We start from the raw sequence: 11580 nt of genomic DNA on the forward strand, positions 1-11580 counted from the left end.
CACCCCTCCCCCCACACCCAATTTCTCAGGCCAAGGTGTCGACTGGTCTTTAAAGCTCACTGTGCGCCATCCGCCTTCTCTGAAGCACACACTGAGGACCTTTCCTGAGCAGGTCACAAAGAGCTCGTATTTCCGACCATTCAGCTTGTTGAAACGCAACGTTTCTCCCAGGGGAGCGAGCGGTCCAATTCCCCAGCTGGTTTTTATTCACAGTAGAAACTTTAACTCCGTTCTCGGCCTTACAAAACGAGAGCTGTGTCCACACAAAGCTCTAACAACCAGCCAATTCACTGAAGCCAATGAAATAAGCCAATTCACTGGGGGACAGGGGGGACAACGACACCAACACATCCACACAGACTGTCAAACTGGTTACTTGGGTGCCTTATAGACCCAACAATGCGTGATTGAATTGGTTCACTTTTCAATAGGTCGTCCTGTCATGTGGCAGCTACAGTGGGTGAAAGATTTGCTTTATCATTCTATGTTGTCATTTCAACACAAAAATGAGCACACACCAGATAGAAGGATAAAACAGTCAGTGATGTCTTCCTTTTAAGTACACTGAGTAATCCCTGTTGCCCCCACCAAAAAAAGGCGTATTTTGTGGAGCTAGGCTCCCCTGGCCTGCTTCTTGGCTTTAAGTTGGGACCCTGCCGGTCCTGATCAAATCTCTGAGAACGCATGGCACAGGGAGATAGAGACCATGTGTGACAACAACTCATCACAGACAAAGTGTCTATTCATGGGCCCCACTGGAGCACAAGCGTAGATTTCCCATTTCATTCAGCAGAGTGCGGAAGGCTCCCAACTCTAAGGGTGGGGTGCTAAATGGGTGCAGCTGGGAAGGGTCCCAGAGTGAGCGTCAGCGCGTTAGCTTTCATCGATGGCAACCAACGCGGTGCCCTGTGCTCTGACTCCAGCCTGATTTCAAGAGCCATCTAGCAAATGAGCCAAGGGGAGGAGAAACTGCTCTTTATCCAGACCACACTGGTCCCCAAGCCGAGCCCTTTTGTAAGTATTGGGGCAGTTGCTGGGGTGAGTGCTGAGAAGTAGTCAAGGGAATACCTTGTGCGAACACTTCCACAACAATGTGGGTCCCTCACTAGATCAGACCTGTTTTCTCCTCTCCCTGAATACAACTTGCTTCTTTTCACCTTCAAGACTTTCCTTAGCTCAAGTCTTTTCTTCAATTCTACTCATTTCTCAAGGCCTACTCAAGTCATTGTTAACACTTACCCAGCATACAGTATGCTCAGTGGTTTATGGGCACTACCTCATTTCATTTTTCACAACCCAATGGGGAACGTGCTCTGCTAATGTCCCCTCTGCTTTTGCAGAAGGGACGTGTGAAAAGGTGAGTCAGGTGCCCAAAGACCCAATGAGGAAGTAGAGAACTTGGACTGTGTGACTCCCAGAGAATGAATTCCTAAATACTACCATGAAGGACTCCTGGTGGCACAGTGGATTAAGTGTTGGACTGGTAACAGCCTCAGAGACCCTATAAAGCAGTTAGACTTTGCCAGAATCCACGATGGCAGTGGCTCAGTGGCAGAATTTTCACCTTCCACACAGGAGACCTGGGTTCGATTCCGGTCATGCACAGCCACTGCCCATCTCTCAGTGGAGGTTTGTGTTGCTTTGATGCTGCATAGGTTTCAGCAGAGGTTCCAGACCTACACAGACTAGGAAAGGCCTGATGATCCACTTATGGAATCAGCCCATGGAAAGAAACCCCATGGGGTGAATCAGTCAGATGCCCAAACAATCACGGGAATGGCGCAGGAACAGACAGCATTCCATTCGGGGTGTGTGTGTGTGCTGGGGGAGGCTGTCCTGAGTCAGGGTCCAATTACATCATACTACCCTAACCTCCCCTCCATGCCCCCATGCCCAGAATGGGTTCTTTCCACCCTGACCACATGCAGCCCTCTCTAGGCCGATCACTTATTTTCAGTACATCTTGCTACCCTAACTGGGCACTGAAGGCCAGGTGAGATCAATGCCATTTCCCAGTGGTGTCTGGCATTCTGTGTTTTTCATCACCAAGCGAAATTGGAGCATGTGGCTCCTCCCTCACTTCAAATCAGTATCTTCAAATCAAATCAAAGGCTTTGTCATGCCAACAAAAATCAAAGGCCAAATCCCCCCCTCCACCCCCCCCCCACACACAGGGGCTGGCTTAGCATTCTCTGCCTCAATGGGATTTGGCTTTTGCAGTAAAACAAGGGCTAGTCTGTGTTCTTAACAGCAGCAAAGTGAAGCACTGGGCTGCTAAATAAAAGGCCAGTGGTTCGAACCCACCAGCCACTTGCTTCCATAAAGACTTGGTGGTGGTGGTGGTTGTGTGCTGTGGAGTCAGTTCCGACTCATAGCGACCCTGTACAGGGTTTCCGAGACTGTATATCTTTGTGGAAACAGAAAGCCTCATCTTTCTCCCCTGGAGGTTAGCAACCAGACACATAACCCACTACACTACCAGAGCTCCTTACAACCACTGAAACCCTAGAGGGCAGTTCTACTCTGTTCTATTGGGTTGGTCTAAGTTGGGATCAACTCGACAGTAGAGGTTTTGCTCCCCTGGTGTGGAGAACTGGGCTGTGCTACAACTACGTGCCTTTCCAAGGCAGGAAAAGACAATTTCACCTTTCACTCACTCTACGGAGAGGACACTGAGCTGCTGACTTCTGGCACATGATTGCTCTAGGGCCCCAGGTATGGGTTTGACCTGACTTGAAGAGGTGTGGCCCCGGGGGGTCACCACTTCTTGCCTGGGCACAGCTAAGACACTCACAGTACTCAGCAGTAAGGTTTCCACAGAACCCACGTGTGTGTTTCTTAAACCCTGGCTTGTTTGGGAACCTGTCTTCAAAACACCACTTTCAACAAGTATTAAATACACAGCCAGAAGTCAGGAAAACGTTCTCATTCACCACCCGCTATTATGCCACCTTCCTCATCCCCAGGTGTGTAAACACCCCCGCAGACAAGAAGACTGGCAGCAGGCGGTTAGATCAGCTGTTCTGGCAATGAGCTTCCTGGGAGTTGGGGAAGGAGAGAAGAGAGTCAGCATTGTTCGGTGTTGGGATTCCAGAATTGTTTGACAGAAGAGCTTTGGGACAGTCCTGGGAGGCAGGTCAGGTCATTTTCTGGCTCCCTAAATAAGGGCGACGTTTGGTCAACAAAGCATAAGCGACAGATCAAGACATCCAAGTGGCAAAATAAGCCAAGAAGAGAAACCAGAGGGAAAAGATGCGCATGGGAGTCCTAGTACTCTGTGCCAGGGAGGGGTTAGGGTGGGAGAAGAGAACATACAGACAGGCTAAGTGTGCCCTTTCTGGCAGTGCTCAGGTACAACACAGGTACTAACATTCTGGATGCTCCTGGCCACTGGTGGCTGGGTATACTTTGCATGCCCCCAGGGAACACTTAGTGAGGACACTGTCCCAGAAGGCCATGGGGCCACGTTCCTCCACCTCCAAAAGCTCTGTAACCCAGAGTGGCTGCAGAACTAGCTTCTGTGCTTTTTGACAGCACACCCTGGAGCTCTTGCAATAATTGGGACTTCAGACCCTTCTGATTTGGTCTGTCTTCTAAGAACCTAACGGAGCTCTGGTAGCGTAGTGGTTACAAAACGAGCTGCAAACTGCAAGGTCAGCAGTTCAAAACTACCAGCTGTTTTGCAGGAGAAAGATGAGGCTTTCTGCTCCCCTCGGAAACCCTATACAGGGTCGCTATGAGTCGGAACCGACTCCACGGCACATCACAACAACAACGTAAGAACCTAAAGAAGCCGTGGCGGCACAACAGTTACATGCTCGGCGGCGAACCAAAAGGTCATCAGTTTGAACCCATCAGCCGCACAAGGGAGAAAGGTGAGGCTGTCTACTCCTCAAAGATGACAGTTTTGAAAGCCCTAAGGGGCAGTTCCATGGTTCTGTTGGGGTACTATGAGCCAGAGTCGACTCCAAAGTCACAGTTTTGATTTGGGGGTTTCGGATTTTTTTGTTTTGTTTTGCGACAACTTTAAGTTTTATGCAACTTTTCTCTCCAAAGGGCCCTGGAATCCTCTGCTATTTCACGACAGGGAGAGGAGCAAATGCTTTCGATGTCAAGTGGACAGTCTGTCTCTTGTCAGGTTGGTTCATTGCTGCTGGATGCATTGAGTCAATTATGACTCACAGCGACCCCATACGGTAAGATTTCCTAGGCTGTCATCTTTAACCAGGTGGGGCTGCTGTATGGGTTGAACATCTAACCACTATACTACCAGAGCTCCACACAGTTCTTGGGTAGGAGATACCGTAGCAGTGTCTCACCAAGAAGCCTTTCTCTGAAACACAACACAGACTTCTCCCCAGGCTAAATGAAGAGAAAAGGGACAAGTTGAGAAATGTTGTTTTTATCTCAAAACCTAAGGCTAGGGACTGAATGTCTGCTGCTTCCAGATCTGGGTCCTGCAAAGTGCAATTCTCCACCAGACAAGAGGCCTTGCTTGTGGCTGCACGTGGGAAGATCCCTTAATCCAACAGAGCAGACCAGCTAGTCCGCAGTTTCTTTCTCTTTCTCTGCATTATTTGTGGTCCCGACATAAAACGCCTGGCTCTCACGGAACATGACAGGGACTCACTTACGGACACAACAATGATAATGGGCGCACTCCAATCTCACACACCTGGGCAGACGAGTTTATGACTCACAGTGGCAAGCCTTACCGTTTCAGGGGAGTGGGGGAAGCACTTTATATTTTATTTAAAAGTTAAAAGGCAAGCTTCGCTAATATTAGGCATTATCACTTCACTCTCCTGAATCTATGTTAATTCATCTGGGAAGAAGACAAGATCCAAGAGTTTTACATCTCATTCCTGTACTGGACGCTCCTTCACTGACTCACGTGTACAAATGAAATGATCGTCCAACTGTCCACAACCAAATTTTCTCACAGATAACGCATGTGCCTTGCCAGAACTGTTTCCCTAAAGGTCATCATTCCCAGGCATTCTCCGTGGGTGCGTTATTTATACATGCTTGTTATTAGAAGGGAATAAAATAGGGCAATCTAAAATGCTGCCACATTCACCAACCACTTTACCCTTCCTTACAAACAAAATGTATCTATCTTTCACAGCAGGAGACTCTGGATTCTGATGTAGTCAAGGATGGGCGAGCAAGCATATCAACAGAGGCCTGGCTACCTGTCAGGACACTGATCAGCTCATTCTGGTAATTAATGAACTATGGTTTTAGACAAGGCAACTCAAAACTATCCAAGGTCCTGATTTCTTAAAGGCTGCCAGCAGTAGCTAAGACGCTGCTAACTTCGTTATGCTTGGTCACACAATGAGTGAACACACACACACAGAGTAAGGTGTCCTTGAACATCACCATCATCAATCACTGAGCTCTCCTGGAAACACTGTGAGACACTCCCAGGGTTCTGACTCATCTCTGCACTGGCCTTACCTTAGTGTTCCTCCTGAGACTGCGAAGAATATTCCTTCTCCTCGGGTCTTCATCTGTCTCATAAGGAATGACGGCATTGTCCCCTTTGTAACCTTGGGAGGCCTGGTCCTCCTCCTTCTTCCGGATGGGCCCCAGCTCGTCATCGCTGCCCACACTGAAGCTGGTTCGGTAACTAGCAAACCTCCCCAGGCGGGTGCATCTCGTCCTGTACAACACTGGCTTGCTCACGATGGACACCTTGCGGCCTCGCTCCAAGGAGCTGGTGTCCATTTCACTGTCTGAGCCATTCCCACTGCCATTGGATTGGGCTTTGTTGATGTTCCGAATGGTGATGATTTTGCCTTGGGTGCTGTCATGAGGCACCGAATAGATGTTTTCCTCTTCATTCCTTGGCTTGACCACGGCATCCATGGGCTCAGCGTAATCCGAAGGGTCAAACCCATCTGGAGGAAGCCAGGTGCTGGAAGACACAGACTTCCTCTGCCCGTCTCGATGGCCTTGGTCTAAATAGGACAGATCGCCCGCCTTGGTGATGTCAAAATGGACGGGCGGCTTTGGTTTGACTGGTGGAGGTACTTTGTTGTTCAGTTTACTCTCAAAGGTGCTCATGAAGAAAGACAGCCCGTCATTGCCCTCTAGTTCCATGGAGAGCTTGGAATGGTCTTTGGACAGAGAGGGAAGCGACGTGTCTTCTCGGAATAAGCTGTAGGATAGGGGTTCGGTGTCCTCTTCGGAATCCTGCAGGTTTGAGTTGCAGAGCGGTGAGCCTGCCCGGGGGGAGTTGAACACCTCCTCAGTGGTGCTGCAAGCCTCGGCAGCGTTGTCGTACATGTGCGTTGCCTCAATGATATTCTTCTTCTCCACCACGTCTTTAAAGAAGGGGTGAAAGAGCTCTAGTTTGTGCTGGGGCTGGCTGCAGGGGATGCTGGTGAACCTCCCGTCAATTTCCTGCGCGATCTCCTCGCCCTCCGTCAGCTGTTCCCGACTGACATCGTTGTCCAGGACGTCGATGGCGGCATCAGTGAGTGCTACGAGCTGGATAGGGATGATATCCTGCACTTCACAGAGAAAGGCACGCAACATGGCCAGGGAGGCCTTCCGTTTGGCGGAATAAAACACAATGTACCCATGAACCAACCGGCTTTTCCGGACGCTAAATGAGGAATGGTAGGAAAGGATAGACAGTTCGATGCGCTTCTTGTGGAGTCCGATGGGCAGTTCAAGTAGCACCGAGTTGCTGCTCCCACAGTGGGAGGACTTACAGGTTTGGGACTGGAGAACAGGAAGGAGGATGTCGTCGGCACTGAAAGGGTCCCCACACATCAGACACATAACGATGCGCAGATCGACGTCAGCCAGCTCTTGGATGCTAGCAGTAGAGCTGACCAGGTTTAAATTTCGCTTTGAGTCCAGAAGGCTTTTCAAAACTTGACTGATTTGCTTCTCATTAATGTTGCGTCCATAGCCAATGCCAGCCGAGGCGGGGTCAAGAAAGACACACTGGAGTTTGCTCGCGATCTGCTGGCCCTGCTGGATTAAGCTATGCAGGGACTCTCCACTGGTGTCTCCTCTCTTGTTCACCAGAATCAGTGTCAGGGGGAGATGTACCAGGTGATGATCTCGCCGGCCGAGCGTGGACTCTCGACTCTTCTCGATGCTCTCCACAACATAGGACAGAGACTCCTTCGAGTTGTAGAGGCAGAGGCAGCCATGGGGCTGAAATGTTGGTGTCTGGAAAGAGTTCACTGGAAGCCGGACATTACCCTCAATGGGCCTGAGGGAAAGTTCGTACATTTTACCATCGATCACATACTTGTCATCGTTGGTACAAAGAGCTCGGATCTCATTGGCCAACTCGCGGGCAAGGCCATCTTTGCCCAAGATAACCAAGTTGATCCTATCAATGTTGGGGTCAGAGAGAGAATTCTTCTGGTTCCGGTCAGGTGGCCGGATAAACCGAGCACTGACCAGGTGTTCGATCTTCGCGTCCACACAGACTGGGCAGCTGGGGCACGTTTCCTTGGTTGGGTGGTACACAAAGTGGATGTGCTTCAGAATCAGAGCATCGCGTTCTGCCTGGAGCTTCTGGAGAGCTTTGAAACGCTGCTCCTCTCCCAAGACATCCTGAATGACACCCATCTTCTCCTTGCTGGGCTTGGCGTCCAGTTCCAGCTCATAAAACAACTCAGAGCATTCCAGCAGCAGCTCCTGAAACTCCTCCTTGGCCCTGTCTATTATCTGCTTTTGGTGTTTGCTATAAATATCCATGTACACGGCCTCTTCCAGCCACTGGTAGAAATCTTCGTTCATGATGAAACTGCGGGCCTCTTCCCAAGGCTTGCCAGGCGTTATAAAGGGCGAGGTCTCCAGGTTTTCTTTAAAGGCCCTTCTCATCTCAGCTCTTTTCCTCTCGTTCCTCAGCTTTTCTAAGTGGGCCTCGTACAGCTGCTCGGCGGGGACAGTGTCCATTAGGTCAAAAGGAATCCGTTCGTTTTCCATGTTGTCAATGTGACTGGTGGCATCCCATGGTGTTTCCTCAAGTACAACAAACCATTTTAAGAACTCTGGTTTGGTTTCCAAGAGCTTTTTGGCTTTTATGCAGCTGAGGTGGTCTATTTCATCCAGATTGGGTATAAGGGCTTCGAAGGCTAGTGGCAGGGCAGCCAGGTAGAGCTTTCTCCGGCGCTCAATATGCTCGTGCTTGAGACGGTGGATGTGCTGCAGAAACAACTTCTTGGCTTTCTGAGTCCCCTCCAGGTAGACGTAGTCCTGGTATTCTGCTGAGGCCTGCATCTTCCGGCTGATACTCAGCCAGTTGTCATTGTGGTTCTTCACAATGCGGCTCACCAGCCACTCGTACTTGTCCTTTGCTGTGGCAATCTGCTGGCTCTGCTGCTTGAGGGCCTCGAAATAAGGAATGATTTTCATCTTCCCCCGGCTTCTGTCAATGAGCTGCACTAAGGTGCTGAAAGCCAAGTCCACGTTCACGTTGGACCTGGCCGAGGTCTCCACAACCTGGAGGTTTTTCTTGCTTAAGGCAAAAGTGTGTGCGTCTCGAATGTACCGCTCGACGCCCTCGTCACACTTGGTCAGGACCACCACGATGGGCTTTTTTGTTTTTGCAAGCTGATTGTAGAGATTGGAGATAAACTTGAGCTGGTCATCAAAGCTCCGGTTCATACCCCTGCTCACATCGATACCAAGCAGAAATCCATCCACCAGCAGCTTTCCATCTGGCATTTGCTTCTGCTCAAAGTCCTGCTCCAGCCCCAGCTGGTCAGTGCAAAAGTACATGAGCTTCTCAGCAGAGGCGAGCTTGGTCGCGGCCGCTCTCTTGATGTAGGGCTGCAGGGCCGTGCTCCGGTGAGGTTGGAAAGTCTGATCATCGATAAACTCTGTCTGTTCCACGATGTGCATCTTACATTCCACACAGTCCTCCAGAGAACGGCCGACTTCTCCCCAGTAGAGGAAGTGGTCATTGTTGACCACGCGCCCCCCAAAGTCACTGGTACTGAGGACGGAGGTGTGGTCCAAGTGGAACTCGTCAGCACTGGGCCGCACAAAGCGGTTACACAGACAAGACTTCCCAATGCCACACTGGCCCTTCTCCTTCTCCGTCCCAGACAAGCCCACCACGCTGATGTTGTAGGTGGGGATGCGGACATCTTGCTTTCTTGCCATCATCATCGTCCACACATCCTGCCACAATCCACCACTACCGAGATCAGATTCGTGTCTTCCAGAGGAGCTGATGGCTTCCTAGCATCATCAGTGGGGACCAACTGCCTGAGCAGCCACGGTGGCGGGTCCCAGAGGGCTCGCAAACCAGCGCAAGGTCAGTTTCTGCTGTCTCTCATCGCCACGTTGCTCACATTGCTTCCTAGATGGGAGGAACCAAAGGGAAATTCATTAGCATAATTTCAGAACCTGTTTATAATCAACAAACTAACAAAAATTCATTTTTGACTCTACACGTATTTTGCTGTTGTTAATTAAATGCCATCGAGTCAGCTACAATGTTTGGCAACCCTATATGGGGTTTCCAAGGAATTGCTGGTGGATTTTCACTGCTGTCCTTGCAGTTCAGTACTTACCCTACAGTGCCACACACACATTTACTAAGCAGCTAATGGAGTAGACCATACGTTGGGTGAAGACTTACAGAGAACAAAACTGTCGTCCAGGTACCCTCAGAGAATTTCAATCTAGTGGAGGAAAACATGTAAGTAAACAGTGTGCACACTTCTGAAATAAGGGTGTGAGGGATCCCACTGGCCACATCTGGGACCATTTGCCCACCCAAACCAGTAAGTACAGTAATGAGCTTTAAAAGGGCCTTGGTGGTTAAACCAAAAGGTCAGCATTTCAAACCCACCAGCCAGGCCACTGGAGAAAAACCTGACAATCTGTTTCCAGTAAGAGGACAGCCTTGGAAGCCTTATGAGGCAGTGTTAACTGTGTTCTTTAGGGTCGCTACGAGCCTGAATCAACTTGATGGCAACATTTGTTTTGGGAAATGGAATGAATGATATACTCTATTGAAAAAAGAAGAATACAAGTCCACACAACTGGGCCAGGCAAGGATGCTAAATCTGGGGTGCAAATCTGGATGAGGAGCAAGATATTAGACAGAATCCAAGTATCTCCAAATACACGGCATATCAGCTGCACAAGAAAAGAAAAATAAACAAAACCAAACAACAACCCAGAAATTGTACAATGGAGAAGTTGTGTAACACTGACCAGGTGCTCAAAATGAACATCACCAGTGACAGACAGAAGGTCAGTTTCATGCCTCCCGATGTGACAGGCTAGGGAGGAAGTGGCACCACTACAGAGGATGACAGCCTGGGACACACCATCTCAGTGCAACCATAACCACAAGGTGGGACAGACACAAAATGAGGAACGTTCACATAATAAACCAGGGAGGAGCTCTGTGTTTTAAATGCACCTATATAAGGTTGGTAAGGAGCTCTGATAGAGTAGTGGTTATGAATCGGGCTGCTAACCTCAGGGTCAGCAGTTTGAAACTACCAGCTGTTGCATGGGAGAAAGATGAGGTTTTCTGCTCCAGTAAAGATTTACAGACTCAGAAACCCTATGCAGGGTCGCTATGAGTCAGAACTGACTCGATGGCACTTAACAACAACATACTAGTTGGCGGTTTGAGCCCACCAAAGATGAGGCTTTCTGCTCCCACAAAGATGTACCACCTCAGTAACTTCATACAGGGTCGCGATGAGTCAGAACTGACTCGACGGCACTTACCAACAATAAAAAAGTATCTGTATCAAAGTCACTATAGACAAAAAATGGCTAGGTAGATGTTCCAGATTAAAGGAGACTCAAGATGCACTGTAATGAGATGCAGTCTGACCCAAGACTAGTTCCAGTATTGAAGAAATAAATTCGGCTGCATCCTCAGGATTGTTTACAGTTAACACAGAGGTATCAATAGGATACCAGAAAAAAGTATTTTGTCAAAATAAACACACAATCACTACTGTGTGAGGAAATACACACTGAAATATTTTTGGGAAAAGGGGCATGATGTGTGTTTTAACTGGTATAGAATTTATCTAGCGGAAGAAGAAAACACACCAAAAACCCGTAAATATACTTAGAGAAAAAATGAGGTAAATGTGCACAATAGGTGAACCTGGTCAAGTGAGAGGAACCCTGGCAGCACAGTGGTGAACACTTGCCCACTAACTGAAAGGTGGGCAATTCAAATACACCAGCTTCGCTGTGGGTGAGAGACGTCGCTGTCTACTTCCGTCAAGATCGACAGTCTCAGAAGTCTTCTGAGGCAGTGCTAACTGTCCTATGGGGTCGCTGTCAATGATCTGACAGTCATTTACGCTGCGTTTATTTTTGAAACTTCTAAGACATTTACAATTACTTCTAAACAAAATGCTTTCTTTTGATAAGGTGACTGTGGGGTGCTCTCCGTAGCAGGAAGGGAAACTTTGTCGTTCATGTCTTAGGCACAGTGCTCACACAAGGACTGACTGACTGACTGGTCAAACGAGTGACCTGTGAGCATGAGCATGTATTTAAAGGCCCCACGCACAGCCCTTTGAATTTAGGAGCATTTTTCCAGAGGAAGTTCCA

At 49.0% G+C, this 11580-nt stretch overlaps 1 protein-coding gene across 1 annotated transcript in view; it reads right to left on the bottom strand.

The window, feature by feature from the left end:
* Nucleotides 1-9150, bottom strand: part of ARHGAP35 (Rho GTPase activating protein 35) — an 84169-nt gene extending 75019 nt beyond the window's left edge. Inside the window, exon 1 of the mRNA XM_006868243.1 lies at nucleotides 5464-9150. Within this exon, the coding sequence (XP_006868305.1) occupies nucleotides 5464-9150 (3687 nt within the window). The remainder of the gene's footprint in view (nucleotides 1-5463) is intronic.
* Between the last annotated feature and the right edge of the window lie 2430 nt (nucleotides 9151-11580).

The sequence above is a fragment of the Chrysochloris asiatica genome, unplaced genomic scaffold, assembly GCF_000296735.1.
Source record: "Chrysochloris asiatica unplaced genomic scaffold, ChrAsi1.0 scaffold00116, whole genome shotgun sequence".
Classification (NCBI taxonomy): domain Eukaryota; kingdom Metazoa; phylum Chordata; class Mammalia; order Afrosoricida; family Chrysochloridae; genus Chrysochloris; species Chrysochloris asiatica.